Source organism: Thecamonas trahens (assembly GCF_000142905.1).
Source record: "Thecamonas trahens ATCC 50062 unplaced genomic scaffold supercont1.36, whole genome shotgun sequence".
Classification (NCBI taxonomy): Eukaryota; order Apusomonadida; family Apusomonadidae; genus Thecamonas; species Thecamonas trahens.
In genome coordinates this window covers 115697-143254 of record NW_013657644.1, presented here as the reverse complement: position 1 = coordinate 143254, position 27558 = coordinate 115697, and the positions used below count along the sequence as shown (strand labels likewise).

General features: G+C 64.2%; 12 protein-coding genes across 12 annotated transcripts; 7 read left to right on the top strand and 5 right to left on the bottom strand.

Moving 5' to 3' along the window:
- Positions 1-348: 348 nt before the first annotated feature.
- On the top strand, positions 349-3336 carry AMSG_07456 (uncharacterized protein; the record flags this gene model as incomplete). Its single annotated transcript, XM_013900504.1, has 2 exons — positions 349-2917; positions 2947-3336. 2 exons carry the CDS (start codon positions 349-351, stop codon positions 3312-3314), a joined length of 2937 nt encoding a protein of 978 aa, XP_013755958.1. The 3' UTR covers positions 3315-3336.
- A 150-nt stretch (positions 3337-3486) lies between these two features.
- On the top strand, positions 3487-4349 carry AMSG_07455 (uncharacterized protein). The gene is made up of 2 exons (XM_013900503.1): positions 3487-3667; positions 3851-4349. The coding sequence occupies exons 1-2, from the start codon at positions 3503-3505 to the stop codon at positions 4154-4156; spliced, it is 471 nt and encodes a 156-aa protein (XP_013755957.1). The 5' UTR covers positions 3487-3502; the 3' UTR covers positions 4157-4349.
- A 9-nt stretch (positions 4350-4358) lies between these two features.
- On the bottom strand, positions 4359-7300 carry AMSG_07454 (H-translocating Pyrophosphatase family; the record flags this gene model as incomplete). The annotated part of the gene is made up of 2 exons (XM_013900502.1): positions 4359-7120; positions 7273-7300. 2 exons carry the CDS (start codon positions 7298-7300, stop codon positions 4359-4361), a joined length of 2790 nt encoding a protein of 929 aa, XP_013755956.1.
- A 94-nt stretch (positions 7301-7394) lies between these two features.
- Positions 7395-9737, bottom strand: AMSG_07453 (uncharacterized protein; the record flags this gene model as incomplete). The annotated part of the gene is made up of 2 exons (XM_013900501.1): positions 7395-7413; positions 7438-9737. 2 exons carry the CDS (start codon positions 9735-9737, stop codon positions 7395-7397), a joined length of 2319 nt encoding a protein of 772 aa, XP_013755955.1.
- Positions 9738-10093: 356 nt separating this feature from the next.
- AMSG_07452 (uncharacterized protein) lies at positions 10094-11741 on the top strand (the record flags this gene model as incomplete). The annotated part of the gene is made up of 2 exons (XM_013900500.1): positions 10094-10107; positions 10388-11741. The coding sequence occupies 2 exons, from the start codon at positions 10094-10096 to the stop codon at positions 11739-11741; spliced, it is 1368 nt and encodes a 455-aa protein (XP_013755954.1).
- Positions 11742-12058: 317 nt separating this feature from the next.
- Positions 12059-13233, top strand: AMSG_07451 (uncharacterized protein; the record flags this gene model as incomplete). Its single annotated transcript, XM_013900499.1, has 2 exons — positions 12059-12887; positions 12977-13233. 2 exons carry the CDS (start codon positions 12059-12061, stop codon positions 13231-13233), a joined length of 1086 nt encoding a protein of 361 aa, XP_013755953.1.
- Positions 13234-13284: 51 nt separating this feature from the next.
- On the bottom strand, positions 13285-14302 carry AMSG_07450 (uncharacterized protein; the record flags this gene model as incomplete). Its single annotated transcript, XM_013900498.1, has 2 exons — positions 13285-13298; positions 13339-14302. 2 exons carry the CDS (start codon positions 14300-14302, stop codon positions 13285-13287), a joined length of 978 nt encoding a protein of 325 aa, XP_013755952.1.
- Positions 14303-15097: 795 nt separating this feature from the next.
- On the top strand, positions 15098-16672 carry AMSG_07449 (uncharacterized protein; the record flags this gene model as incomplete). Its single annotated transcript, XM_013900497.1, has 2 exons — positions 15098-15182; positions 15342-16672. 2 exons carry the CDS (start codon positions 15098-15100, stop codon positions 16427-16429), a joined length of 1173 nt encoding a protein of 390 aa, XP_013755951.1. The 3' UTR covers positions 16430-16672.
- AMSG_07448 (CMGC/CK2 protein kinase) lies at positions 16362-18295 on the bottom strand (the record flags this gene model as incomplete). Its single annotated transcript, XM_013900496.1, has 2 exons — positions 16362-18019; positions 18265-18295. The coding sequence occupies 2 exons, from the start codon at positions 18293-18295 to the stop codon at positions 16443-16445; spliced, it is 1608 nt and encodes a 535-aa protein (XP_013755950.1). The 3' UTR covers positions 16362-16442.
- Positions 18296-18585: 290 nt separating this feature from the next.
- Positions 18586-20255, top strand: AMSG_07447 (uncharacterized protein). Its single transcript, XM_013900495.1, has 3 exons — positions 18586-18652; positions 18962-19052; positions 19154-20255. Exons 1-3 carry the CDS (start codon positions 18637-18639, stop codon positions 19470-19472), a joined length of 426 nt encoding a protein of 141 aa, XP_013755949.1. The 5' UTR covers positions 18586-18636; the 3' UTR covers positions 19473-20255.
- Positions 19154-21096, bottom strand: AMSG_07446 (uncharacterized protein; the record flags this gene model as incomplete). The annotated part of the gene is made up of 2 exons (XM_013900494.1): positions 19154-21011; positions 21051-21096. 2 exons carry the CDS (start codon positions 21094-21096, stop codon positions 19435-19437), a joined length of 1623 nt encoding a protein of 540 aa, XP_013755948.1. The 3' UTR covers positions 19154-19434.
- A 2015-nt stretch (positions 21097-23111) lies between these two features.
- On the top strand, positions 23112-26061 carry AMSG_07445 (uncharacterized protein; the record flags this gene model as incomplete). Its single annotated transcript, XM_013900493.1, has 2 exons — positions 23112-23117; positions 23949-26061. 2 exons carry the CDS (start codon positions 23112-23114, stop codon positions 26028-26030), a joined length of 2088 nt encoding a protein of 695 aa, XP_013755947.1. The 3' UTR covers positions 26031-26061.
- Between the last annotated feature and the right edge of the window lie 1497 nt (positions 26062-27558).

Below are 27558 nucleotides of genomic sequence, written 5' to 3'. Positions count from 1 at the left end.
TCGCCGCCGCCGCCGCCGCCCTCGCCGCCGCCGCCGCCTTCCCCTCCTCCTCCTTCGCCTCCTCCACCACCTTCTCCACCACCACCTTCTCCTCCTCCTCCTTCTCCTCCTCCTCCTCCCTCACCCCCTCCGCCGCCGCCATCGCCGCCGCCGCCGCCGTCGCCGCCGCCTCCTCCGCCTCCGTCGCCGCCGCCGCCATCGCCGCCGCCGCCGTACGCCTGCAACTTGCTCTCGGACCCGGCCAACGGTACCGTCTCCTTCTCCAACTTTGGCTATCTCGGCTCAGTCGCCTCCTACACCTGTGATGTGGGCTTTGACTTTGTCCTCGGCTTCCAGGAGCGGACGTGCATGGGCGGAGGCTGGAACGGAACAAGCCAGCCGCCGCCCACCTGCGCCGAGGTCTCGTGCCCGCCGCTCCCGGTGCTGCTTGACGGGACCACGACCTGTACCGGGGCGTCGAACGCGATCACGCCCGGTGCGTTTGACGAGACGTGCTCGTTTGCTTGTGATGACGGCTTCACCCTCCTCGGCTCGACGGCGCGGACGTGCACGTGGACGCCCGACTTGGGATCGATGTGGACCGGCGCCACACCGCCGTTCTGCTCGGCGTTCAACATCACCAACTCGTTTGTCACTGGCCTCGTCCCGCAATACACCGTGGTTGCCGGTGACACCATCGGCCCATTCCAGATGACCATTCGCGACTCCCTGGTCCAGCCGGTCGAGACTGGGCTTGACGTGCCGCAGGCGTACGTCTCGGCGCCGGCCGAGCTTGCCTCGCTCGACAACTTGGTCACGGTCTCCACCTACACTACCAACGGTATATACGATGTGACGATGCGGCCGCCGACGGTTGCGGGCTTTACGTACACGCTCCAGCTCGCTGTCAACAACGTCGACTTTGTGCTCGGAACTACTGCCGTCGACGCCGAGGTCGTGCCCGGCCCAGCGTCGGCAGCAGCGTCAACTCTCGACGATCTGCCTGATACGGGCACGCTCTCACTCGAGACGGCGACGGTGGTGACATACAGTGTCACGCTCCGCGATGCGTACGACAACGAGGTGACAACACCGCCGCTGGCGTCAGCTGTGTCGATTGCGATGCGGCTCGGCGTCAAGACGACGCCGGTGACATCGTTTAGCCTTGCCGGCTCCAAGCTCTCGTTCAGCGTGCTTGTGGCCGAGGGTGGAACGTACACGCTGCGGATCCAGGTCGGCGGCGAGGACATTCTCGGCTCGCCGTATGTGGCGCAGGTCTCAACGACGTGTCTTCCCGGAACGCGAAGTGTCGGATCCGGCACTACTGGGGCATGTGTCCCGTGCGGGGTCGGCACCTACTCGGAGACGCGCAACGCTGCATTCTGCACGGCGTGTCCCGAGTTTATGCGCGCGCCCGAGGGATCGGCATCGTGGATCAACTGCACCTGCCTCACCACATACTGGTTCGGACCGAACGGCCAGGTCGAGGGCCAGGGCTGTGTTCCGTGTCCGTTTGGTGCGGTTTGCGCCGGCGGCCACGAGCCGCCACGGCCGGGCCCCGGCTTTGAGCTCTCGGACGACGGCAGCTCGTTTGTGGCATGTCCGCGTCCGGCGTCGTGTGCCGGCAACGGAGTCTGTACCGAGGGCTACCGCGGGCGGCTGTGCGCCGAGTGCACCAAGGGCTGGTACCAGTTTGGCGACGGATGCCGCAAGTGCAAGGGATCGAACGCGCTGATCATTGTGTGCCTGGTGCTGGCAGTGTTTGGATTTGTGGCGGCCGTGGTGTGGATCAACATGCGCAACTCCAAGGTGTACGGGTATGCGGCGTTTGTCATTGCGCTCAACACGCTGCAGGCTGTGGCGATCTACGGGACGATCCGGCTGGAGTGGCACCCGCTGGTGCGCGGGGTGTTTGACGTTGTCTCGCTGGTGAACCTCAACCTCGACCTGGCGTCACCCGAGTGCGGAGTGGACGTCGGCGACGTGTGGATGTTCAAGTGGGGCATGACGATGGCGCTGCCGATCCTGTTTCTGTTTCCGTTTGCCGTGGTCACCCTCGGGTACATCGGACTGCGGAACGTGATGCGGAGGTGGCGGGCCTCGCGCGATGCCGACAGCGTGTACGGCAACAAGCGCTCGCTGTGCTCCCTCGAGTGGGCGGTGGTGTACGCGGCTGGGCGTGGGTACCTGCAGACGATCCTGCTGCTGTATCTGCCGCTGATGTACGCGGCACTGCGGTATGTGGACTGCACCGACGTGGGCGGCGGGATCGTGGTGATGACGACCAACCCGCAACGGCGGTGCTACACATCGTCATGGTACACGCTGCTGCCACTGATTCTGACTGTGGCGCTGATTGTGGGAACGGCCATTCCTGTGCTGCTGGGCATGTTCCTGAAGCGCAAGCAGGCGGCGTTGGATGAGGTGACGTTTGCGTCCAAGTACGCGTTCCTTGTGGCCAAGTATCGGAGCGACCTGTTCTGGTACGAGCTCGTGATTCTCGGGCGCAAGCTCGGGGTTGTGGTCTCTGTGTGCGCATTCTCGTCGCCAACAGTCAAGGCGACGATGGTCGCACTGATGCTGCAGTGCGTGCTGGCATACTCGCTGCTTGGACGGCACTATCCATACGCTGAGCGACACCACAACATGATGGATTTTTCAACGCTCTTCGGGTCTGTGGTGCTGCTGTGGGGCGGGACCATCACGTCGTCGCGGGTTCTGCGCGACGGAGTTGTGATCGCAGCACTGGTGGCACTGCTGGCAATTGTGTGCGTCGGAGTGGTCTACGAGCTGTGGCGGATCAAGCAGCGCGACCAAGAGGATGCTGAATTGGTGTTTGAGAACATCGAGTTCGAAGGCGCCGGCATGGAGTCCGGGGTCGAGATGATGACAGTCGGGCATCATGCAGCCGTAGACTTTGACAGCGGCGTGCTGGAGAGTGAGAATATGGGTCGATGATGAACCCAGTCTTTGGCTCAACCAATCCTTCGTTCGGCTCGACGAATGTGGACTTTGGCTTGACGCCGTACCGCGGTCTTGACTCTGTCGTCGACGATGACGAGGCCAAGTCGAGCCTGATAGACGGGAGCACAGCGCAGTTTCTGGCCATGCCAGCGAGCACGATGGCGCCGACCTCTGCCTGCAACTCGCTCTCATCGTGCTGCTTTGACTCGGTCGACACGAGCGTCTCGCCGCTGACCTCGATTTCCCAGCCGCCGCCGATGCCGCCGTCGATGCCGCCGCCGCCTGAGATGCCTCTGGTTCCGCCGAGGCCCCCGGGACCGCCACCGCAAGATGTCCCGTCGTCATCTTCGTCGTCGTGCGACTCGTCGTGAACGGCGACAGCGATAAACTCACTTACCTTTTGCCCTCTCCTGGGTAGGCAGTACCTCGCCAATGGGCACTCTATGTCTTGGCATCACGAAGACGGAAGAGTCATAGGCTACGTTGCGACGGCTGTCTGTCCATCGGTCGACGGCCAGCCAGGTGACGAGACACCTCACTCACTTTCTCTCTTCGCCAAATGCTGTCGTTTCGGGCAGCGGCTGCCAACCGAGTGCGAGTCCTGGTCATCGTCCCGAGCCGGGGCATGGCCAAGGGCGCAAAGAAGGTGACCAAGGCGAGCAAGAAGGCCATGGCCGCTGAGGCTACTGGTGGCGATCTTCCCAAGAACGACGTCGCAAAGCTGGTACGTCACCACCGCTGTACCTTCCCCCGCAGCCCGTCTTCCCTGGCCTCCCTTGCGGTGGAGGGGGGATGGCGCCCGGCGGGGAGAGGGACCGGCCGCTCCTCCTCCTCCTCCCTCCCTCCCCCCCCTACCATAGAGAAGAACGACATCGACTCACGGATACATGGGGCATGTGGGATGTAGATTAGTCTGGTCAAGCCACAGTCCATTCCGAGGCGGAGTGTGAGCAAGGAGCAGGCGGCAGAGGAGCAGATGGTGGTCGACGCGTACGCCCGGCATCTGCTCGTCACCACCCGGGCGGGTAAGGAGCTGGATCGGACGCGGCTGGCGCTGAAGCACGCTGCTATTGCTGCCCTCCCGGAAGATCTGCAGGTTGCGGCAAAGATCGTAGACACTACTCCGTTCCCGCCCTCGCGGCGCATCCCGCTCGATACCCCGCCGCATCCCTCCTTCGACGACGTCCTCGCCAAGGAGCAGGACGAGGTCTAACCGCCGACCCCTCCCCTCCCCGCACCAAGCCGGCTCGTCTGTCTGGCCAGGATGGCGTGCCCTGTTGAATCTCGCCTTGTTTTCTTGCTGTTGGCTAAAGCCGGGCGTCTTGGACCTCATCGCTCGTGTGTGTCTTCGAGGGCAGCGCGCTGCCGCTGCGGTCGTGCTCATGTAAAGACTTCTGTCGAGGCGGGGGAGGCGTTCACTGGAGGATGAGGGGGCCGAGGACCAGGGCAAGCGTTGACGTGGTGGTGATGATGACATGCAGGGCCGGACCGGCGGTGTCCTTGAACGGATCGCCGACAGTGTCGCCGGTAACGGCGGCGGCGTGGGCGTCCGAGCCCGACCCGCCGTGGGCACCGGCCTCAATCCACTTCTTGGCGTTGTCCCACGCACCGCCAGCGTTGTCGAAGAAAGTGGCGGTGAGGAGGCCGGCGAGGGCGGAAAAGACAAGGAAGGAGGCGAGGACCTCGGCGGCGAGGTTGGGGAAGCCGGTGATGGCGGCAAAGGTGCGGAAGAAGAGCGCGACGGCAACAGGCATGCCAAGGGCAAATAGGGCAGGCTTTCGCATGGAGACCAGCGCCGCCTGGGTAACAATTGCCACGCATCCGCCGTAGTCAGGCTTGCTCGTCCCGGCCATGATGCCCGGGTCGGCCTTGAACTGGCGGCGGACCTCGATGATGACCTCCTGCGCGGTGTCGCCGACGGCCTTGATGGCCCACGCCGAGAATACAAAGACAGTCATGATGCCGAGCAGGCCGCCAACGAGCACCTCGACCGATGCAATGTTGACCGTCTCAAACGGCACGCCGCGGTACTCGCCGACCTCGTCGAGAAAGGCGCGGAAGAGGACAAAGGTGGCGAGGGCCGAGCCGCCGACGGCGTAGCCCTTGGTCGCCGCCTTGGTCACGTTGCCAACGGCGTCGAGCGAGTCGGTGATGGCGCGGATCTCCGCCGGCGCGTTGGACATCTCCACAATGCCACCGGCATTGTCAGAGATCGCGCCCATGTTGTTCATGGCGAGGACGTAGACGGCGGTGCAGAGCATGCCCATCGTCCCGCACGCCGTACCAAACAGGCCGGCGTTGCGCGAGTCGATGCCCGAGGTGTGCCCGAGAACGTAGCACGTCAGCAGCGAGAGCGAGATGACCACCGTCGGCAAGCCCGTCGATTCAAAGCCGACGGCGATGCCGGCAATGACGTTGGTTCCGTGGCCGGTTGTCGACGCTGCCGCGATCGACCGCACAGGCCCGTACCCATAGTCAGTATAGTACTGGGTGGTGAGGATGAGCGCGTTGGCCATAGCGATGCCAATGACGCCGCATCCGGCAAAGTGCATCCAGGCGCTCGGCGCCTGCGGCGTGTACAGCATCAGCCGCGTGACGAGGACGTAGCCAACAAGCGCCAGCGGTGTCGTGATCATGTAGCCACGCTTGAGCGCCGCCAGCGGCGACGCGTTGGCGTCGCGCGACGCGCGCACCATGTAAACACCCACGCCCGAGACCACCATGTCAAAGGCGTGGATGACCAGTGCAAAGAAAATAAACGGCGCCGAGTCGGCAAGCCCGCCGTCGTCGGCAAGCACACCGCCGAGGAGCATTGTTCCGATGACTTCGGCCGCAATCGACTCAAAAACGTCCGCCATGGCGCCTGCACAGTCACCGACGTTGTCACCGACAAGATCCGCAATCACGGCAGGGTTCCGCGGGTCATCCTCGGGAATACCCGACTCGACCTTGCCCACCAGGTCGGCACCGACGTCGGCGGCCTTGGTGTAGATCCCGCCGCCGAGCTGCATGAAGAGCGCCACAAACGAGGCACCAAAGCCGTAGCCGACGAGCAGGAACGGGACTTGCGCCACGTTGATTCCGGCGGTCATGCCAAAGAACACAAAGTAGGCCACAAAGAGAGTGGTGAGGCCGAGGACGCACAACGCGGCAGAGAGCATGGCCGACACAGCGCCGCCGCGGAACGAGAGCAGCAGCGCCGAGCTAAAGTCCATGTCGCCGGCAGCAGACGCCACCCGTAGGTTCGCCCGGACCGAGACCCAGACTCCGATGTAGCCCGCCAGCGCAGAGCACGCCGCACCGACCACAAACGAGAATGCAGTCACAAAGGCGAGGCCGGCGGTAGAGACCTCCAGCGACGCCATCGACGTCGGCCGCGCCTCGCGCGGGTCCAGCACCGGCTTGGACCGCAGCGCGTAGATGGCCACAAGCACGACTGCAGTCACCACCGCCATCTTGGCAATAGCACGATACTGCGTGGTGAGAAAGCCCTCGGCACCCTCCTGGATGGCGTCGGCAATGACCTGCATGGCCGCAGAGCCGCGTGATTTGGAGAGAATGTCGCGGGTGAGGAGGAGCACAAACAAAAGTCCGCCGGCCGTTGCCGCCAGCGCCACCGTGACGTAGAAGAACACGTCCCACGGGCAGCCGAGCAGAGCCAGCACCTCTACAGCTGCCGCCACACCGAGGCCGATCCGAACCGCCAGCGGCATGAACGCATCGTCGCCGGCAGCCGACCGCAGCCGCCGGCCTCCGCTAAAGGCCGAGTGGGCCAGCGGCGACGGCGCCATGCCGTGGCCACCGTAGTCTTCGCCGTAGCCATTGGCCTTGCCGTAGCCACCGCCATAGCCATTGCCATAGCCATTGCCATAGTCATCGCCAGCACCAGCACCAGCACCAACACCGACATCATCGCCACCGAGGCCGAGATCGGCGAGGCTGTTGCTCGGCTGAGCCGAGTGCTGGCTCGGGAATCCATGGCCAATGTCCGCATCGGGAGCAAAGGCATGCGGAGAATGGGAAGGAGCCATGGCATGCCCGCTGCCGCCGCCGCCACCTCCGCCACTGCTACCCGTCGTCATGCCCAGCCGCGGCGAGGCAGCCGGTGAGTCGGCCTCGTAGCCGTCGAACAGAGTCGCTCCAGACGCACCCGAGCCTGGCGGACCGGAGGCAGCAGCTGTGACAGGACCACGCGAGCGCAGCATAGTCAAAGCGCGGGATGAGTGTGAGGGTGAGTGTGAGCGTGTGGAGTGTCCGTGAGGGTGGGGTGGGGTGGAGTGGCTGGGGGTGGTAGTGAGTGGTGAGCCGTAGCCAGTGGCTGGGAGTCACGGACTCGCCTGCTGGCTGCCGACGTCATGGCTTTCGGCGGTCACGTGGTGTAACGGCGCGAGAGGGAGGATGGAGGGAAGATGGCGTGTAGGGATCAGAGGTTGAGTACAGGTGGACCATGTTCATGCCTCGCAGGTGTAGCTGCATGTTGCCGCTGTGTGCTACAGCATCGTGTGCTGGGTCAGATCCGGTGACGACATGTTGGCCGAGGAGAGGCCCTGGAGGTCGGACGGCGAAGGCAGCTCTGAGCCGATGGATTCGAGAGCCATCTCTGCGGCAGAGATATGCGGCGGGGAGCGAACTACGGTGAGGGCCGAAGTGGAGGCGCCGCGACGGGAGAGCGGGGTGAGCGACGACGGGCGGGTCTTGGAAATGGACGAGGCGCGGGTGCGCCCGGCGCGGGTCATGGGCCTTCGCGATGACGATGACGACGAGAGGATCATTTCCTCGAGCGAGTGCGACTGACGGCGCTTGAGGTGATTCTTCACGCGTGCAAGATTGGAGCGAGTCTCGTTCTGGCGGCGCTCGAGGACGGCGGCGGCAGCCTGGGATGTGCCACCCTCTGCAGCGACCTCCGACTCGAGCTCGGTCTTCTTCTGGCGCATGAGGCCGTAGAAGGCATTCTTGTGGATGTGCGACTCGAGGGCGGCCATCCACTCGCGCTTGATATCCTCGTTGGGCGCGCGGAGGACGAGCTGCTTCTCGCCCTTGAGGTTTGACGAGCCCTTGAGCTTGGCCATCTTGAGCGTAGCGCCCTCGGCGGCAACAAGCGCAAACTGTGTCTTGTGCTTGGTGGCCATATCGACGACGGAGACGTTCTCCAGCGGTAGGATGCCGCGCGGCGGGCCGTCGGCCTCGGCCTCGGCGGCAGAGCCAAAGTAGTAGAGGCAAGAGCCCGAGAGGAGGAAGAACCGCGAGTTCCACTTTTTGAGCCGACCGGCACCGCGCTTCTTGAGCTCGCCGCGAAAGTCGGGCGAGTCAAACGGCGTGGCCGGTCCGTCCGGCTTGAGGTTGATCTCGTTGGTCTTGATCGAGTGGTACAGCGCCTCGAGCAGGTCGGGCTCGATGTCCTGCCCGTTGTCGATGCCGCGGGTGGTGGCGAAGAACTGCTCGAGCGTCATTTTGTTCTTCACGCCCGGGTTGTGGGCGTCGGTGTTGAGCATAATGAGTGCAAACGCAAGGACGTACGCTGTGTCCGGCGAGGCAAAGAGCTTGGGTTGGAACTTATGGTACTGCGCCGCAAAGGTCTCCATAATGCGATCGATCTTCTGGGCCTCGCCCGGAAGCCGGAACGTGGCCAGGAACGCGCGCATGGCCTCGTCGAGGCGCAGGTCGTCAAACGAGAACGATGAGGCAAAGGCATCGAGAACCTGTCGGTTAAAGGCGTGCGGCTCGCCGAGGTATGCGCCGATGGACGACTTGTACAGTCCTTCTGTGGCAAGCAGAAAGGCAGCAACTTCGCCCGGCTCGGTCCCAACAAGTCCGGCGTCTTGCAGGAAGGCGAGGCCATCGCGCGGCTTGATGTTGAACTTTTTGACACCGACTGCCAGCTTGCGCGCCATCTTCTCCGCGGTGCTTAGCCGATCGGTGGCAAAGACGTCGGCCTGGTCCTCGACCTCAAGAAACTCTACGTAGTCCTCGAACGAGTCGACCGAGACCATGACGTCGACCCGGAAAGAGCGCGCGAGTGGGCCGCAGAGCAGCGCATGTACCACGTCCTGCGCATCGCCAAACGCAGCCTCGAGCTTGCCAAACGTCGCTCTGCTCTTGTTCCGCTCCAGCTGCCGTACACGAGCCACCTCGGCCTGGCCCTCGCCAAACCAACGGTAGATGCTCGAGGCAACGGCCTCGTCCTCGTCGTCGGCCCACTCGAGCGCGCGGTCCATCTCCTCCGACAAATCCTCTGCTGCTGCAATCATCATGGCCTTATCAAGCTCGGCCGCGCTTCGCGACCGGGACCCGCCACCGCGCTGCTTGCGTCCGCGGCGGCCGCTCGGCGAGCCCGGCGACAACCGCATCGGAATGGACGGCGACGTTGGTGTTTCTGGCGAGCCACACTGAGCGTTGTCGAGCAAGTCATTGCCGTCGGCCTGGGGCGGCGAGCTTGCCTCGGCCTCAGTCTCGGCCGCCTGAGCGTCGGGCTCCGAATGGGCCTCGACTTCGGTCTCGGCATCTGCAGCCACTGCCTTTCCAGCACCAGGCTCGTCGTCAGCCTCCTCTGCCGTCCCGTACGTCTCGTTCGTCTCTGACGTTGTCTCCAGCTCGCCGTCAGCAGCCAAGACCTGGAGACTATCTCTGTCCGACTGCGAAGGGTCACCTGCCCCTTTGGAGCCAGCTTGTTCATCATTGTCAACATGACCATCCGGATCTCCAGAATGCGAGAGGCAACCAGTATCATTCCCAGCTTGCAACATGCCTTCCAGTCCCTGTCCGCCACCACCGCCACCCGAACCTGTGTCTGACATGGGTGACAAGGGAGGGGAGGAGGGTGTATGTGTGTATGTATATATATATATATATATGTATGTGTGTGTGTGTATGTGTGTGTATGTGCGCAAGTGTGTGTGAGGAGGAGTGCTTGTGCTAGACGCGCGGGTGTGGCTATGCCGTGTCTGCCCGTCTGCCCCCCCCCCCCCCCCCCCCCCCCCCCCCCTCCCCTTCCTTTCCTCATTTCCGCGGCATTTCCGTTATTTTGCAGGTCCCTTCTCCCGCGGGGGGACCCCCCCCCCCCATTCGGGCAGAGTGCTGGGTCCCTGAGGAGGACGGGGGGGGGGGGGGGTTATTGGTGGAGATCGGAGTATGGTGGGGTATTGAAATGGGAATGGGCATGGAGAGGTTTGAGGATCAAGAGAGGAAAAGAGAGAGAGAGAGTGTGTGTGTGTCCGTGAGGGAGAAAGTGTGTGTGTGGTTGTCTGTGGGGCTCATGTGTGATTAATCGATGAATTAATCGTTGGATGGTGGCTGGTGGCAGAGGAGGACGGAACACCTGCTCCACGCGCCAGGCGCCGCCTTGTGCCAACCCCCTCCCCCTCCCCCCCCTCCCTTCCCCTTCTCAACAACACGACAGACTGACATACCTCACTCACTTCACGCAGAGTAGACACGTCCAGAAGAGGTCCGCAGAGATGGACAAGTACGACTCACCCATGGTGGCGTACCTGGGCGCCACCAACAGCTCGGGAAGGAAGGGTCTCCATGGGGCGGTGCCTCGACCGGCGCTGGCGGCGGCGGTCAAGGGGCTGGCAGGGGCAAAGGCAGTGGGCGGGAGTGGTGCAGATGTTCCGTTGGTATGTCCTGTCTTCCCGGCGCTCTGTGGATCGGTCTTTACCTGGCGGGTGGTGTTTGATGCGGCACGCGGCGCAAGGGCTACCTTACTTCCGGATCTCGTGCTCGAGCCGCAGCAGACGGCGCTGCTCACGGCGCGCTGGCCCGAACTGGCACCGGTTAAGGGCTGGACCCGAGACGATGTCACGGCGCTCGAGCGGCTACTCGCTGGTATGCTCGACGAGGTGGCCGCCGGCTACCGGGCGTCGCTGAAGGAGCTGTCAGGCAACGCGCTGCTCGGGCTGGATCTTGCGACGGCGTCGCAGCGCGAAGGCTTTGAGGCCATCTTGGTCGACGAGCGGCCCGAAGCGTGGCCGAAAGTGACAACGCTTGCTGCTCAGCTGGAGGCGGGACGGGCAGCGGCGGGTGCAAGGTTTGACGGCTGTGGCGAGGGCGCGCTGCCAGCTGTGGCGGCGGGAGCGACCGGGCGCTCCGCAGGCGAGACGAACACTGGCTCTGATGCCAACCTCTCGTCGTTCCGCAAGTGGGCGGTGATGCATGTGCCGCTGGAGGTTGATCTGGGGCAGTATGTGCTCGACACTGATGTGGCAGCGGCAGCTGAGGCACGGGCCGCCGACCCAGACGTTCACACTCTGGTGCTGCGGCTTGTGTACGAGCTCGACAATGGCGGACTTACCATCGGCAGCACGCAGGCCTCGCTCATCGTCTCGAGCTACTGGGTCGACCAGCTGTCGGCGCTCACACTCCCTACATGGGCCATGGACACTCCGCTAATGGACTTTCTCCCAGAAGTGGAGGCGGGCGTGGCACGCCAGCTACCGTTCCTGGCCCAGTCGCAGCTGCTTCGACAGGATCTCATCAACGCGCTGCTTGCCGACGAGGCGCTGGCACCGGCGCTCTTGGAGGTCGACCGGACCAACTATCTCAAGATCGCGTTCCTGCTGCGGACGGCGCGGGTTGCGGTCCTCGCCACCATCACGCTCCCGGCGGTCTTTCCGCAGCAGAAGCCCTCCATTGTCTTTGCCACCCTCGGCCACGTCCATGCACCGCCGGCCATCGGGCCCATCTCCTCCACCTACGACGGCTACCCGTATTCACCCGAGTGGGACACACCGGCCATGGTCGCTGCCATCAAGAACCAGCTCAAGACTGCTAGTCAGACCTTTGTCTCATCGCTTGGGTAGAGCGCCATGTAAGCAATTGTCAACAGACTGACGAGAGAGAGAGAGAGAGAGAGAGAGGGCGAGGGCGTGTGTGAGAGGGTGAGAGTGAGGAGCAAAGCGGGCGGGATGACCACCCGACTCGAGTGAGGCGCCGGGGTACCCCTTGCTCGTGTGTGTGTGCGTGTGTGTGTGTGTGTGAGTCCATGGGGAGAAGACACGGTAGGCGAGGCGATGGCGGTGATGCCTGGTATGGCCTGGCATGTGGAGGATGTGGCGCTGCGCTGTGTTGGGCCGTGACCCAGTTGGTGGCCACGCCGCCTCGGTCGGACGCAGTGGTGATGGGTGCGGCCTTTGTGCTGGCCATGGTTCTGCTGCTGATGTGTATGTCGATCGGCGTGTGGGCGTTTTCGGGCACGCGCACGCCGACACTCGCGGTTATCAGGATGCTGGTCCTCGGGGTGGCGGGCATCACCGCCGTCACCATCGTCTTCTCCATCTTTGTCGCCCATGTGCCGGCTGCCGACGAGCCGAAGGGTCAGCACTGCGTGGATGGCCGGCAGCGAGCCGCGTCATACGAAAGCATCATTCCCAAGCGACAGCGGAGGAAGAGGCCGACAGCAAGCCGACATGGCGGGGAGGCCGCGTTTGTTGTGGTCGGCATCGAGTCGTCGGGCTCTCGACTGACGGCAAAGTCGTTGGCGGCGGCGCTGGGGATCATGGACGGGTGGGACGGGCTAGAAGACATTGGAAATCGCAAGCATCATGTCTTCCATCGCTCGCTACCACACGGCAATCGCGATGTTGGAGTGCGTGGCTCGTTTCCAGAGATTCCTACGTTGGTTGCGTCGCTGGAGCGCAGCTTCGAGGACGTCTTTGTGGTGCTCACAGTCCGCGATGCGCATATCGAGCAGTGCTCCAAGCTCAACATGCATAATGGCGGCGATAGCACGACAAATGTGTGGGAGATGCAGCATGGGCGAGAGCTGGTGCGATCGCTGATGGCGGCGGGCTACGTCGACGTTGTCGTCTCGTACGAGGCGCTGATGTTCATTGGCGAGCCATACATGTATTCGATCTATGACAAGCTCGGCATCAAGTCAAGCTACATGCCGCGCCTAGTCGACGCCAACCACCGGTATATCCGGCCATGCGTCCCGTCTTCGTCCGGTCCGGTAGTGCCATTCTTTGACGACGCCATCGCGGCGCCTACATGATGGCACACCCACAGGTATGCTGGGCACGGCGGCGTCGGGTAGGAGCCGGTGGGCGCTCGGACTCTGGATCTGGGCGTGACGAGGTTGCTGAGGCCGAGGCCTGGTCCAGATTAGTGCGGAATCGCGGTGGGCGCGAGGCCAAGGGCGAGGCAGTCTCGGCATCGACGGTGGCCTGCGGGGTGAGCACGCGGACATTGGCGAGCGCGACAGGGCGCCAGGGCGAGAGCGTGATGTCAGTCAGCATGGCCAAGCTCGCCGAGTCGGCTAACACGCAGCTGCTGCTGTGTTCGTACGAGTAGAGCTCGTCATCGCTAGCGTCGTCAGCACTCTCATCATAAACATCGTCGTCGCTACGGGCGCTGCTCTCGTTGGTCTCGGCCGAGGTGGAGTCGGACGAGCGCGACGCCAGTTGCCAGTCGTCGTCACGGTCTTTGGGGCCAAAACGACCATCGGCGATCGGAGCATTGTCAGACGGGTAAGGTCGTCGGCGTCGGAGTCGGCATTACAACGGCCGGAGCTCGACTCCGAGTCGTCGATGCTGGACGAGTCGTCGATGGCCGACGAGGACTCATCCATTGCGTCCGAGACACGAGACGGGCCATCATCATCAACAGCCATAGCATCCTCGGCGCTGGTGCCGTCTTCAACATTGTCTGGCACAGTCTGGCGTCGGTTCCAGCCGCCGGCATTGTCATCGACGACCAGGATGGGTGCGCGGAGCAATTCGGCTCGGGCGCCTGGCTCCATGCGCTCCAGCTCGTCGGGAGGCGGCGTGCTGGGACGTTCCGGCCGCGGAGGCGAAGCGGGCATGGAAACGTCGCGATGGTGGACCGGCCGCGAAGACGGCGGGGTCGGGCGAGGCGGGGTCAGGATCTTGGAGGTGTTGGAGCCGACGTGGATGACCCGGAACGGGGTGTCTGAGACCGACGGGCGGTGGGGCTCGGCGGCGGCGAGTAGGGCCTCTGCACCGGCATCGCTCCCGTCGGACGAGACTTGGCCTTCAGGAGCAGTCCCATCAGCGGTCTGTCCGTACATGGCGGAAGCGGCGGCGAGCATGACCCTGAGGGCGGTGTAGCGATCATACATGGCCTGGAGGACAACAAAGACCTCGTTGCGGGCCTTTGCGGCAGCGATCTTGGTCTTGAGCGCAGCCTTCTCCTTGGCAAGCAGAGCAGCGATACGAGGCGACGGCGATCTTGCCCAGCGCAGCTTGGCCAGCAGGTTACATGTCCGCTGGTAGGCGACATACAGGGATTGGACCTGGGCGAGCTTGGCGGCATTGGCGGCCAGATCCGGCTCGGTGCTCAAGGTCCGTATCCGGCTCCTCAGGCCGTCACGGGCCTGTTCCAGCTCGGGTACGCTGGGCATGACGGCCGGTCGTCTCTCTGCACACCCTTCAGCGTGTCTTCTTCACCGCCTGCTGACTGTGGCGAGCGCTGGGGACAGGTGCGGGGAGTGGAGGGGCAGAGGGGCGGGGGGGAGAGGCGGGAGTATGATTGTTTGTTGATGTGAATAATGGTTGGGGGAGTATGATTGTTTGTTGATGTGAATAATGGTTGGGGGAGTATGATTGTTTGTTGATGTGAATAATGGTTGGGGGAGTATGATTGTTTGTTGATGTGAATAATGGTTGGGGGAGTATGATTGTTTGTTGATGTGAATAATGGTTGGGGGAGTATGATTGTTTGTTGATGTGAATAATGGTTGGGGGAGTATGATTGTTTGTTGATGTGAATAATGGTTGGGGGAGTATGATTGTTTGTTGATGTGAATATTGGTTGGGGGAGTATGATTGTTTGTTGATGTGAATAATGGTTGGGGGAGTATGATTGTTTGTTGATGTGAATAATGGTTGGGGGAGTATGATTGTTTGTTGATGTGAATAATGGTTGGGGGAGTATGATTGTTTGTTGATGTGAATAATGGTTGGGGGAGTATGATTGTTTGTTGATGTGAATAATGGTTGGGGGAGTATGATTGTTTGTTGATGTGAATATTGGTTGGGGGAGTATGATTGTTTGTTGATGGGATAATGGATGCTGTTTCAGGCGGCAAGCGTCAATTATCTCTCGATGCGATAATCGTTACCTCCTCCTCCACACTCCGCTCCACGCTATCGTCCTCCCCCCCCCCGCCTCACACACACGACCACCGAGTGCGAGTATGCCCGTAGGACGGGTTGTGACCACCCGTGCAAGCTCGCGGAGAACGGAAGGTGCCAAGGGAGTGGCGCCTGTGCGCAGTAGCCGTATGTCAGGAGAGGGGGCGGGGCGGGAGGGGGCGAGAGGGGGCGGCGGCGGGGGGGAGGGGGGGGGGCACAATGGAGAAACAGGATAGGGTCTGACTCATTAAGGGGCTATGTGTACATGGGGCACTTGGCGGGGGTGGGGATGGGGGACTGGTACAGGTCATGCGGTGCCGCAGGTGGTTCACACGGCACCACTGCTCACGCTTGCTGACTATCGCAGGCGGCGGCTGAGCCAGTTTGTTGCTGGGGAAGCGCTGTTCCCGCTGCCACAGACCTCGCTGGACTCGCTGGCGGCTGGTGAGGAGCTGGCAAGCCGAATGGAGGCGTTCCGGGCAGAGTTGGATGGCCACAGAGAGGCCCTGGTTGGGGCGTCCGAGGCCCAGAAGCAGCACAGGCGCATCGTCGAAGGAGCCCGCCGCAGGGCAAAGGCCCGCCTCCGGGCAGAGGCCACCATGGACATGCTGGCTCGCCGGAGCCATCGCGACGCCGTTCTTGCTGCAACCTCACTTTCGGGGTCGGCGCTGGGTGTGGAGCCACAGGGCGAGGGTGAGGGCGAGGGCGCTGCTGCCGAGGCCAGCGTGGCCGAGGCCAGCGGCGCGAGCGCTGATATGTCGGGCGCGCGTGCGTCGCAGCTGGACGAGGAGGCCGAGACGCTGCGGGCGGCTCGCGAGCAGCTGGCGGCGGCGCAGCAGCGACTGGTGGCGCTAAAGGACGCGCAGGACGAAGAGTATCTGGCGAGGCAGGCGCTGCTCGAGGCGCACGCCAACCTCATTCAAGACGAAAAGGTCTCGTTGGAGATGCGGCGGTCGGAACTCGACGAGGCTGCAGCGCGGCTGTCGCTGGCGCGGCGCGAGCTGGACGAGGAGCGGTCACGGTTGGCTGATCTACGGCAAGTGCAGGCGGCATCGCCGCTGGCAGCATCGCCGCTGGCAGCGTCGCCGATGCGGTCGCGGCTGCGGTACGACAACGACATTTATCCGTCGCCGGTCAGCGCGAGCCCGGGCTCGCCGAGTAGCGGCGGCGTTGGCGGCTCGCCGCCTCTCTCGCTTGGCTCGCTGGGTGCATCACTGCCTGCAGTTTCGCTGCCGCCGCCGCCGTCAACCGCGCCACCGCATGGTGGCTATGTGCCGCCGTACACGGCCCAGGGCACGGTGCCGCTGTACATTTACGAGCAGCAGCTTGCGGAGCAAAAGCTGCGGCTTGCGCAGCTGCAGGAGGAGACGATGCTTATTGCAAACGACGCATGAGGCACAGGTGCGTTCACAGGTAGTTACCGGACGCCTCGCGGCGCTTGAACGTCGAGTACGAGGTCGACGAGTCCGAAGCCGAGATGGACGACGAGGTCGAGATCGAGGTACTGGAGAGCCCGAGCGGAATAGGCTTGTCCCACGAGGTGCCGAGCCGGGAGCGGACCTCGTCAAAGTACGGGTGGCGCATGGCCTCGGCGGCTGTCAGGCGGTTGGTGTGGTCGTAAACGAGGACGCGGTCGAGCAGGTCGAGCGCTGCGTCGGTGGCGCGGCCGTCATCGTAGGCGGCGGCGAGGCGGCGCCAGTCGACGCGGTCGAGGTGGGCCGCGGCCTTGCGCTTGGCCTTCTTCTTCTTCTTCTTCGTCGCCTTTTCCTTGACTCGTGGTGTCGAGTCGTCGAGCGACGACGTCGCCACCTCATGCTGCTCGTCGACGGTCGAGGTGGTGGTTGGCGGCGGGCTCGGCAGCGGCGACTTTGCCTTTGCCTTTGCCTTTGCCTTGGACCGAGACTTGCGGCTCCGGTTGTAGAGCGCGTCGGGTGAGTAGTCGACGAGAGCACGGGCAGGAAAGTCATAGGCGGCGAGGTAGGCCTCGTAGTCACGGAGGCCGAGGTAGCGGACAACCGAGGCGAGCTGCATCCTGTTGGCGACGCGCTTGTCGGCATGCGGGGCCGAGGAGAAAAGCGGAAAGCGCTTGAGGACAAGGGTGCCCATGACACAGCCAAAGGCCCACATGTCGACGGCGTACGAGTACTGGCGGTAGTGGAGGAAGAGCTCGGGTGCCTTGTAGTTGCGGGTGCCGGGCCACGACGACATGGTGGCGTCCGGAAAGTAGAACTCGGCAAAGCCCCAGTCGATGAGGCGGAGCTTTTGTGAGGCGCGGTTGTACAGGATGTTGCCACCTTTGACATCGCGATGGATGAGACCGCGGGAGTGGGTAAAGTCAAGCGCAGCGAGGAGCTTGTACAGGTACAGCGGAATCTCGAGGCCTTTGAGGGCAAGGAAGAGCGTGTTGAACGACGACGACTCGATGCGCTCAAAGAGCAGGAGGCGGACGTCCGAGCCGGCAGTGACGTACGAGCCGCCAAAGGCGACAATGTTTGGCCCTCCTTGCACAAGCTTAAGCATGTGGATCTCCTTGGCGACACGGCCCATCCAGACGTCGGAATCGAGCGGACCGCGGTTGTGGACCGGCTTGTTGGCGAGGGTCTTGACACAGAGCTCGGCGCCGCAGCGGAGACGGCGCGGGAGAGAGACGCCGTCCGGGAGGCTGTCGCAAGGCGGATTGCGCCCGACTCGGTCGACGCGATAGACTTCACCGTAAGCGCCGCGCCCGAGGGTCTCGGACCAGTCGACGGCGAGGCCAATCGACTCGAGCGCAGGCCACTCCAGCGGGCGAGCCAGATAGTCGAAGCGGTCGGCAGGGAGCCGCCGGTTGACATTGGCGTACTCCCTGGGTGCCACGACAGCCTCGGCAGACTGCAGCGACGAGAGCGACGACTCGCCGGGAGCGCCATCAAACAGCTCGTCGGTGGCCACCAGATCTGAGGGCAGCTCCTCGTCCCCATCCGACCACGAGGTCGAGCCGGTGGCTCGAGGCGGCGTGCCAGCGCAGGCCCCACAGCATAGCCACCATGAGTCGGTAGCGGCCACAGCTGCGGCTCTGCGCGACGAGCTACGCGGCGAGTCAAGCCAGAGCAGCGAGATCGAGTCCTCGGACGACTCGCCAGCACCACGTCTGCCACTGCGCCTCTGTCCGCGGCGGGTTGCCTTGCGTGCCGGCGAAGTATGGCGCGTCCGCGACGGTTCCGAATGAAGATAGAGCTCATCCGAAGACGTTGGCTGGACACCTGGACGACCGATGGCATTGGCATCCGAATACGGCGAGGAGCTGACGGTATTGGCAGAGACCGGGCGGAGGCGGGAGGAGTCACTGGGTGTCTCCTGTGGGTATGTGCTTGCTGTGGAGGTAGCATATGTTGACGACATAGCACGGGTCTTCCTTCGTCCCATACTGGTGTGTGTGGTGGGGGGGGGAGGGGGGAGAGGAGTGGTGGTGGTGGTGGTGGTGGTGGTGGTGGCGCCAAGGCGACGAGGGACAGTGTTGAGGGAGGAAGGGTGTGGCGGGAGGGGGGGGGGGGGGAGGGTAAGGGACACTCGAGTCTGAGTGTACAGAGCGGATTGAGGGTGTGGGTGAGGTGGGTGTAGGATGGGAGAGTATTTGGGTATGGGCTAAGGGAGGGAGTGGGTAGTGGTGGTAGTGGTGGTGGTTGGGGGGAGGGGGTGGGGGGGAGTGGGCGAAGGGGAGGGGACAGGGATAGAGGGACTGACTGATGGAGATGGGGATGCTCGATGTGTGGTGCTGGTGATGTGTGGTGCTGGTGATGATGGGGATGTGTGATGTGTGATGCTGGTGATGATGGGGATGTGTGATGTGCGATGCTGGTGATTTGTGATGCTGGTGATTGGGCTGGGAATGGTCGCATGTGGTCTCACGATGGCGGTGGTGGTGGTGGTGGTGGCGAGGCATGCAGCGGAGCATGGCATCGATGTCTTTCTCAACGATGCGCTGACGTTGGCCGCAGAGGTCCTGCCGGAGAAGCCTGCTGCGTTTCTGGCGGCGTAGTATGTTGTACCGGGTGCGGGTGGGCGAGCAAGGGCGTGGTCGTGGGAGCGGCGATAGACTCACACAGCGGCATATGATCCTGGCGCTTGGGCGCGGACAGCTTTGATGCCGTAGACTCTGGAACGCATGTGCTGGGGCGGTCGATGGAGTTTATCACGGCGTGTGCCTACAATGCAATGTCCGCCGGGAGTGCGTGGCGTGAGGCGTATGCAGGGCTGGACGCGAGCATGCTTCTCTCGGGCGGAGACGCCTTTGAGCTCACGGTCCGCCTGTTTCCGGATCTGCCGCAGGAGGTGGTCGAGGCAGCGATGGCTCGATCAGATCGTGAGGTCGAAGCTGGAGTGACTGTCGCCAGCTTTGCACAGCTGTTGGCAGCCGAGCTCAATAGCCGCGTGGCGCATCGCTTGCCTCCTCGGTAAGTGCGGCCCCAAGATTGTCGAGGAAGGTGTGGAAGCCCTCGACGGTCGACTCGAGCAGATCCATCATTTGCTCGCGGTTAGCGAGAAGTGATGCATCAGCAGAAGCAAGCGATGAGCGGATTGAGTGCAGGTATGGCGACGACGCCGACGACTGGCCAGACGGTCGATGGCGCGGCAAGCCGCCGGTTGCCGCCAGACTCCGAACCAACAGCTGTGTCTGCTCGAGCTGAGCACGCTCGGCGGCACGCTCGCGATCCTGGTCGTCAAGCCGCTGGTGGAGCGAGGTGACGAGAGCCTTGACCCGCTTGCGCTCGGCGCGGGCCTCAGTGGCGCGGGCACGGGCTGCGGCCGACGAGCGAGGGCGTGCGGCGCGGCGCGGCGAAGTCGGCGGTGACCGTGCCGGTGCCGGTGAGGACTCGTAGAAGAGCGCCTCGACGACAGGATCACGCTGGCGAGTGGGCGAGGCATCAAAGTGCGGGCGGCTGGATGCAGGCGGCCCAGCGAGCGCGCGCTGCAGGCGGGCTTCGGCACGTGTGGCGTTGTCGACAAGCGTGGCCGCTAGCGCATCGACGGTGTGGCAATCAAGGTCTGGTGCGTTGCCATCGAGAGCAAGGTCAGCCAGGCACGTCGACGGCACGACCAAGTTGAAGGCGTCGACGCCGATCTGGGTCACTCTGTTATAGCGGAGGTCGAGGTGCTCGAACCACTGGTCGTCGCGGAGGCCAGCGGCGAGGGCGGCAGCACCGACGCCGGTCACCCGGTTAAACGCAAGTGTGAGCCTGAGGATTCCCGGCGCGTGAGAGCTTGGCAGTCCCGGCTCGTCGCGAAGCGAGGTTTCCCACACCTGGGCATGCCGGGCCTGCGACTGGGCGTGAAGGAGGAGGCCGAGCCGCTTGGCGCCGGCCTCGCCAAGCGCGTTCGCGGAGAGGTCCACGACTCGGATTGAGGGCGAGCGCGCGAGCGCAGGCGCCACCCAGTTGAGCATACCGTCGTCAGTGAGCCCTGTGGCTGCCAGCGAAAGCCTCTCGAGTGAGCCACGGTTGTCGGTGATGCCCGCCGCCAGTTTGGCCAGTGCATCAGGCCCGAGCTTGGTGCCCTCAAACGAGAGGCGGACAAGGTTGTGCGAGGCAGCGACATGGACTCGCAGCGCATCAACTAGGGCGCGCTCAAAGGCGGTAGTCTTTGCATTGCGAGTCGCACCATGCCGCGTCCGGCGCAATGATCGCGTTTGCGGCGCGCCTTGGCGTGCAGCACCATCAGCGACGCTCCGCCGCGGCGGAGCTCGCCACCAGTCGACGTCAGGATCGTACGTCGCATCCGGGTTTTCCATCAGTGCATCGTAGGCTGCAGCGCGAGCCGCCGACACTGCCTCGACCCGGCGGTGCTCGCCAGCGTAGTGAAAGGCGGTCAGGCCGTGGTGCTTGGGCAGTGTGGCGATGAGGGCAGCGCGGTGGCCGGGCGGGAGCCGGGTCGAGCCGGTGACGGTGACGGTGGCGTGCGGACGGAGGGCAGCAAAGACCCCGTTGGACGGAAGTGGGGCTCCAGGCAAAGCCAGTTGACCAGCAGCACATAGCGCACGTCCAAATGCTACGCCCCCGCCGCGCTCCGCGCGCTTTTTCATCATGCGCCGACGAGTGTGCGCCCCCCTCAGGCCGCGCCCGAGTCCGTTGGCCGGCGCCCGGGCGGTGGACTCGGAAGGGTCCAGGGGAGTATCAGTGCCGATCTAGAGTTGGACCAAGATGGAGAGGTGCATGAGGGGATGTGGAAGGCTAGATCGCCGGTGTGATGGGCATGGTGCGGCGTGACACAGGGAGAGGGTGCTTGTAGTGGGCTGGGGCAGGCGCAGGAGGTTCGCGCGATCATCCGTCTGCGATTTCGAGCCACAGCTAGCGTTCCGGTGGCGCGATGGATAGAGTTCAGCGGGGTGGATGGGTTGGTAGGTGGAGAGGTGATGGAGAGAAGGGGTAGTGTGATGTAGGAGGTGATGGGGGGTGGGGGTGAGGGGTTGGACTGAGCTGTGGATGTGGAAAAGGGGCTGTCTGTGGTGGGAGAGAAGGTTGGGCAGCGCATGATCGGCTCCGATTGGTGGGCTGTTGAGCTCGACACACCACCGCGATTACGCCATCGGCTGACTGCTGGAAGCCCAAACCCACACTGACCTGTAGGGCGCATGTAGACAGCGTAACCCCCCGTCATCGCTCCCCGCTCCTTGCTTGTCCTGCGCTAGTCGGACCCGGCCAAGTGTTGCGCGATCCCAGCAGATGGCTCGGCTCGCCCGCCGCCACAGCACCCACCCCGAGTGCGCCATCGGCTGACTTCTGAAAGCCCAAACCCACACTGACCTGTAGGGCGCATGTAGACAGCGTAACCCCCCGTCGTCGCTCCCCGCTCCTTGCTTGTCCTGCGCTAGTCGGACCCGGCCAAGTGTTGCGCGATCCCAGCAGATGGCTCGGCTCGCCCGCCGCCACAGCACCCACCCCGAGTGCGCCATCGGCTGACTTCTGAAAGCCCAAACCCACACTGACCTGTAGGGCGCATGTAGACAGCGTAACCCCCCGTCATCGCTCCCCGCTCCTTGCTTGTCCTGCGCTAGTCGGACCCGGCCAAGTGTTGCGCGATCCCAGCAGATGGCTCGGCTCGCCCGCCGCCACAGCACCCACCCCGAGTGCGCCATCGGCTGACTTCTGAAAGCCCAAACCCACACTGACCTGTAGGGCGCATGTAGACAGCGTAACCCCCCGTCATCGCTCCCCGCTCCTTGCTTGTCCTGTGCTAGTCGGCGCTGTTGGGACGTGTTGCGTAACCCCCCGTCGTCGCTCCCCGCTCCTTGCTTGTCCTGCGCTAGTCGGACCCGGCCAAGTGTTGCGCGATCCCAGCAGATGGCTCGGCTCGCCCGCCGCCACAGCACCCACCCCGAGTGCGCCATCGGCTGACTTCTGAAAGCCCAAACCCACACTGACCTGTAGGGCGCATGTAGACAGCGTAACCCCCCGTCATCGCTCCCCGCTCCTTGCTTGTCCTGCGCTAGTCGGACCCGGCCAAGTGTTGCGCGATCCCAGCAGATGGCTCGGCTCGCCCGCCGCCACAGCACCCACCCCGAGTGCGCCATCGGCTGACTTCTGAAAGCCCAAACCCACACTGACCTGTAGGGCGCATGTAGACAGCGTAACCCCCCGTCATCGCTCCCCGCTCCTTGCTTGTCCTGCGCTAGTCGGACCCGGCCAAGTGTTGCGCGATCCCAGCAGATGGCTCGGCTCGCCCGCCGCCACAGCACCCACCCCGAGTGCGCCATCGGCTGACTTCTGAAAGCCCAAACCCACACTGACCTGTAGGGCGCATGTAGACAGCCCCCCCTCCCCCCTCAAGCTGACCTTATCGTTAGCCGCTTTGCCACGCACGAGGTCATGGAAAGCTGTTGTCCTGGCGTCTCTTACCGCGCAGGCGGCACCAGCCGCCCATCCATCCCTCTCGCCCTTTTCATCCCGAGTCACCGCCCATCGCTGCAATCCAGCCGATCTCAACTGGCTTATCTCTGTTCGCTTGCATTCCAGCTCTGATCGCCCGCAATCTGCTCGGGAAATGGTCTGGCCTGGGCACGACCGCCGCCGCGTGTGTGGGCGAGCGTGCGAGGAACAGGGGATGACTGTGGGCGGCGGCAAAAGCAGCCCGCAGTAGCCTGCAGACAAGGTCACAAACACACGCCGCCTCCCGGTCGACATCCCCACGCCAGGCAATAGCCCCTGCCTCTGTTTACTCATGCTGTATCACATCTATTTGTTCTCGCACAGGATGGCGGGGTGGGGGGCTGCATGGCACGGAAGGCGCGATTGGGACATCCTGTGTCGCCTCGCTCGTCTCGGGATGGCAAGCCAGGCAGGCAGTGCAGAAAAGCACCAAGGCCACTCCACCCACTCCATACCCATCGATTGCACCTCATCTACATCCTCTCCCCTCTCTCCACCTCCCTTCCACTCGCTCTCTCCACCTCCCACTCCTTTCTCCTTCCGCACAACAACACACTACTTTCTACCTCCACCCCGCCTTCACCACCCGCACCCCCCTTCCCCCACCCCCCACCCGCCGTCCGAGAGAAAAAAATTGACGGCAAACTCCCCCCCCCCCCATACTGTTTGGCGCGAGAGTTCATTCATCTGTTTGGCGCCGTCTTTCTGGGCTTTTTGGCGGTTGACAACCGTTTAAAATTTTGAAGGCTGCGGAGTAACGGACTAACGACCAACGACCAAGACCAGCTCGTCGCACGGCTGGGGCAGAGGGTGACCGGTGACACCATTGGTGCTCTACTTGTACACCCACTCATCGCTACTTCCTCTGCATACAACAGCTTGCTGTATCAGTAGAGGGAGAGGCTCTCAGTCACCGGTGCTGCTGTACCTGTGTCTGAATACCGTCATCGCGAAGCGCTCTTCGGCAGTGCCTAGTCTCGGTGACTGACCGTTGCTTTCGACGCGCTCAGAGGCCAAGGGCTGCAGCCACGTTATGGCATCGTCTGGACAAGACGACGGCAGTTTGCCGTTGAAGCCGGTGGCCAAGAAGCCCGGCAGTAGCACGCGGAGTAGGTCGGCGGCGAGGCCACTTGGCGCCCGCCCGCTGAGCGAGTCGGGACTGCCGACGCCATCGGGCAAGCGCGGGCCTGGCAGGCCGCGGAGCTCGGGCAGCAAGCGGGTGGCGTACTACATCTGCTCACACCACGGATGCCAGCATGTGGTGCCGATCGATCTTGGCGAGCGGCTGATGCACCGGCACGAGGCAAGGTTCAAGGAGCACGCGGAGCACTTTGCACAGCACAGCGAGACTTGCCTCCGATGTAAGTCGCTGGTCGAGGCCGGCGAGTGGTCCGCCACCGGCGGCGGGCGCGACGACTTTATGTGCCGCCACCTGGGGTGCGGGTACTACTCGTCGTCGCCGCGGCCGGCCAACCGAAAGCAGGCTGTCGAGCGGCACGAGAAGGCCTTTCCCATCCACTACCACCACTTTGACACCTGCCGAGGCCAGTGCGATCTGTGTAAGAATCTGCTGGATTCGGGGACATGGCAGGCCGACGCCGGTGAGGCCTGGCGGACTCGCGACAACAACCAGGTCAAGGCTCGCCTGACTACCAAGGAGCAGCAAAACACGGAGACTCCGACTCTGGCCTCACTGCGCGGCCGCGATGACGTCATCCTCATCCGGGTCAAGCCCAAGAAGCCCAAGGTGTCCAAGGCTGCCGCGGCGCGCGCTGCGGCTGCAGCTGCCTCTGCCGCCGAAAAGGCCGGCGGCCCATCCAAGACCAAGCATGGCTCGGCCTCGCGGAGCAAGTCCAAGTCGATCTCGCACTCCAAGTCGTCGTCGACCTCGCCGCCGCCCACCACCTTTATCAAGCCATCGGCGCGCAAGGCGAAGCCTAGCTCACGAGGCAAGAGCAAAGCTAGCCAGCTCGCAAGCGGACTCACGGTTGGCCGCGCCAAGTCAGACTCGTCGGCCGCCGTGGCTGCGCTCCGGCTACTGGCGCTCAACGCGCCGAGCACGGGACGGACGGCAAGCTCACGCTCGCCGCCGGAGGGTGAGGATGGCGAGAATCCATCGCTGCGGCGCCGGGCGTCGGCGCTGCCAGCGCTCGAGGTGGCGAGTGGCGGCGCTGGCCGGACCGAAGCCAAGGGCCGCGACGCCGACCCTGCACCATCGCCGTTGCTCTCGCTGCCGTTGCGGCGCAAGATCGTGCGCGCGCCCAATCCGCCGCCGCTGGAGACAATGGAGACGCTGGACTCGTTCTCGTTCTCGGGCGATGGCGACTCTGTGGCGTCGCCGAGCGAGGCCGAGTCCATGGCAGACACGCTCGAGGCCGCAGCGTTGTCCGGCGGCTCGAGCGGGCTCGATCTCGACGGTCTTGCATCGCCGCCGGGCATGGCGGTCAAGCGCTCGCGCAAGCGCGGGCTCGACATCGAGCTGCCACCGACGTCGTCGCCGCCGACCGGCTCGCGGCCAAGCTCACGGCCGGGCTCATCACTCTCGTCGACCGGCTCGACCGGCGGTCCTCCAAGCAAAAAGCGACGGCCGCTCGTCTCGCCGGACCTGCCGTCACTCTCATCTGCGCCGGCGCTGGTCCGCGACGAGCCGGGCGGGCTCGAGGCTGCGCCGATGCGGCTCGAGCTCAAGCGGACGCCGCCGGTTGTGCTGGCATCGTCCAACGAGGTGGCGCAGCTGACCCGTGTCATGAGCCTCTCGCGGCCGGACCTACTCAACGTGGTCAATGCGCACGCCGCAGGCTATGCCGCTGACATTATGGCCGGAAGCTCGTCGCAGACGCCGCCCACTGTTCGGGCCTCGCCTTCCGGCTTCCACTCCCTAAGCGCCAAGCGGAGCTCGGCATCGCCCTCGCTCGCAGCCATGCGCCTCTCAGTTGGCTCCGAGTCGTCAGCTGGCCAGGCTGCCGCTACACTCGGCCGCTCCCCGGGCACCGCCGCGACCATCCCTTCGTCGTCGCCGTTCAAGGAGCTCGCCTCCTCGCGGAGCTCGCCATCGACGCCCTCGCGGGCACCTCCTTCTCTCTCACAACGATAATAATTGCACATCACACTTTCGCCACGCCGCGCAGCCGCGGTCAGATCAGTCTTGTCTGCATGCACTTCATTGATGGTGGAGAGGGTTCGGCCGCGCCGTCAGCGGGTGAACGTGTCAGCGTCGCCGAGCCCGGTGTACACTGTGTAGCCGCCGTCCGGAAAGATGACAACCGTGTAGTGGTTCTCGCCCGAGGTCTGAACCCCGTGCTCGCACTTGCCCCACGACGTCGGCGCGTCCTCAAAGCCGATGACCGCCACAGCGAGCCAAGGGACGCTCGCGGCGGCGGCCGCCGGCGATTGCATCCACTCGCCGGCAGCCGAGATGGCGGCCCAGAGGTAGTCGGCGTCGATGAGGCCGGCCAAGCTCACGCGCCGCACGTCCCACGCTCCGGCACCACTGGGCGGCGGGAGCGCAGCGTCGGCCGGTGCGCCGGGCGACTCGTTGAGGTAGCGGCCTGACGGCACACAATCCGGCGCGACAACCAACGGCAGGCCAAGGGCAAGGCCGGCGAGCCACTCCCAGGCCACCTCGTGAGCGAGGTCTGGCGCGGCGAGGTCGAGAATGGGAAGGCGTGTGGTCGCCGGATCCAGGCCTAGAGCTAGGTCGGCGAGGAGAAGGACCGAGTCTGGTTCGACAGTCTTGACGGCGACATCAGCGTCGGCGGCAGCGGCGGCGAGGGCGTCGGCAACCGCAGCGAGGTCGGCGGCCTGACAGGCGGACGGATCCGAGTGTTTGCGGCGGAAGCGGGCGGTGGCAAGAAGGCGGACAGGCGCAACGTTAGGCCGGGCGAGCATGGCGCGGGCACGGGCTAGGGCCTTGGGCGGGCTGCTGCGCGAGTCAACGACGATGCGGCGCGTCTTTGCCGCCCGAGCCCCGACCCGGGCCGGGAACTTGGCTTTGCTCCCCTCGATGCCGAGCGAGGTGTACGGACCATGGCTGAGATGGATGACCATGCGGCTGCCACCGGTGATGCCGACCACGCCACGGCCGTCCAGCCGCCCATCGGAGAGCACAGTGGCCTGTGCCGCCGCCAGGGCCGCCCCCGCCGCCTCGTCGAGCAGAGCAGCCAGCGGAAGCGCCGCAGCCGAGAGGTACGAGACCGGACTGATGTGGGCCAAGAGATCCACCAAGGCCTCGTCTGCGGCAGGCGAGACTGGCGTCATGTGGGGGATGAGGAAGATGGTCTTGTGGTTGTACCCGTGCCGGAGTACGGTCCGGGCCAGGACGGTGGCCTGCTTGGCGTCGTCCAGTGCGCCGCGCAGGACGCTCGCACCCGTGGCTCCTGCCTCGCTCACCCGGTGTCCGCACACGCTGCTGCGGGACTGGTGCGAGGTGGCCATGGTGGTGGTGGTGGTGGTGGGTGGGGGGGGGAGGAGGGGTGGCGGTGTGTGTGGTGTGTGTGTGTGTGTGGTTGTGTGGTTGTGTGTGTGGGGGGGTGACTAGGGCTGACCATCATCACTCTACGAGATAGAGGGCGTGGGGGTGTGGGTGATGGCGGTGTGGATGTGGCCAGGGATGGAGATGGGGG

Bases quoted from the DNA above. Each gene is read 5' to 3' on its own strand.
- AMSG_07447 (XM_013900495.1), top strand. The intron at 19,053-19,153 runs GTATGTTGTACC...GGGCGCGGACAG, and splicing joins GCTGCGTTTCTGGCGGCGTA to CTTTGATGCCGTAGACTCTG.
- AMSG_07455 (XM_013900503.1), top strand. From the start codon at position 3,503: ATGCTGTCGTTTCGGGCAGCGGCTGCCAACCGAGTGCGAGTCCTGGTC. The intron at 3,668-3,850 runs GTACGTCACCAC...TGTGGGATGTAG, and splicing joins AGAACGACGTCGCAAAGCTG to ATTAGTCTGGTCAAGCCACA.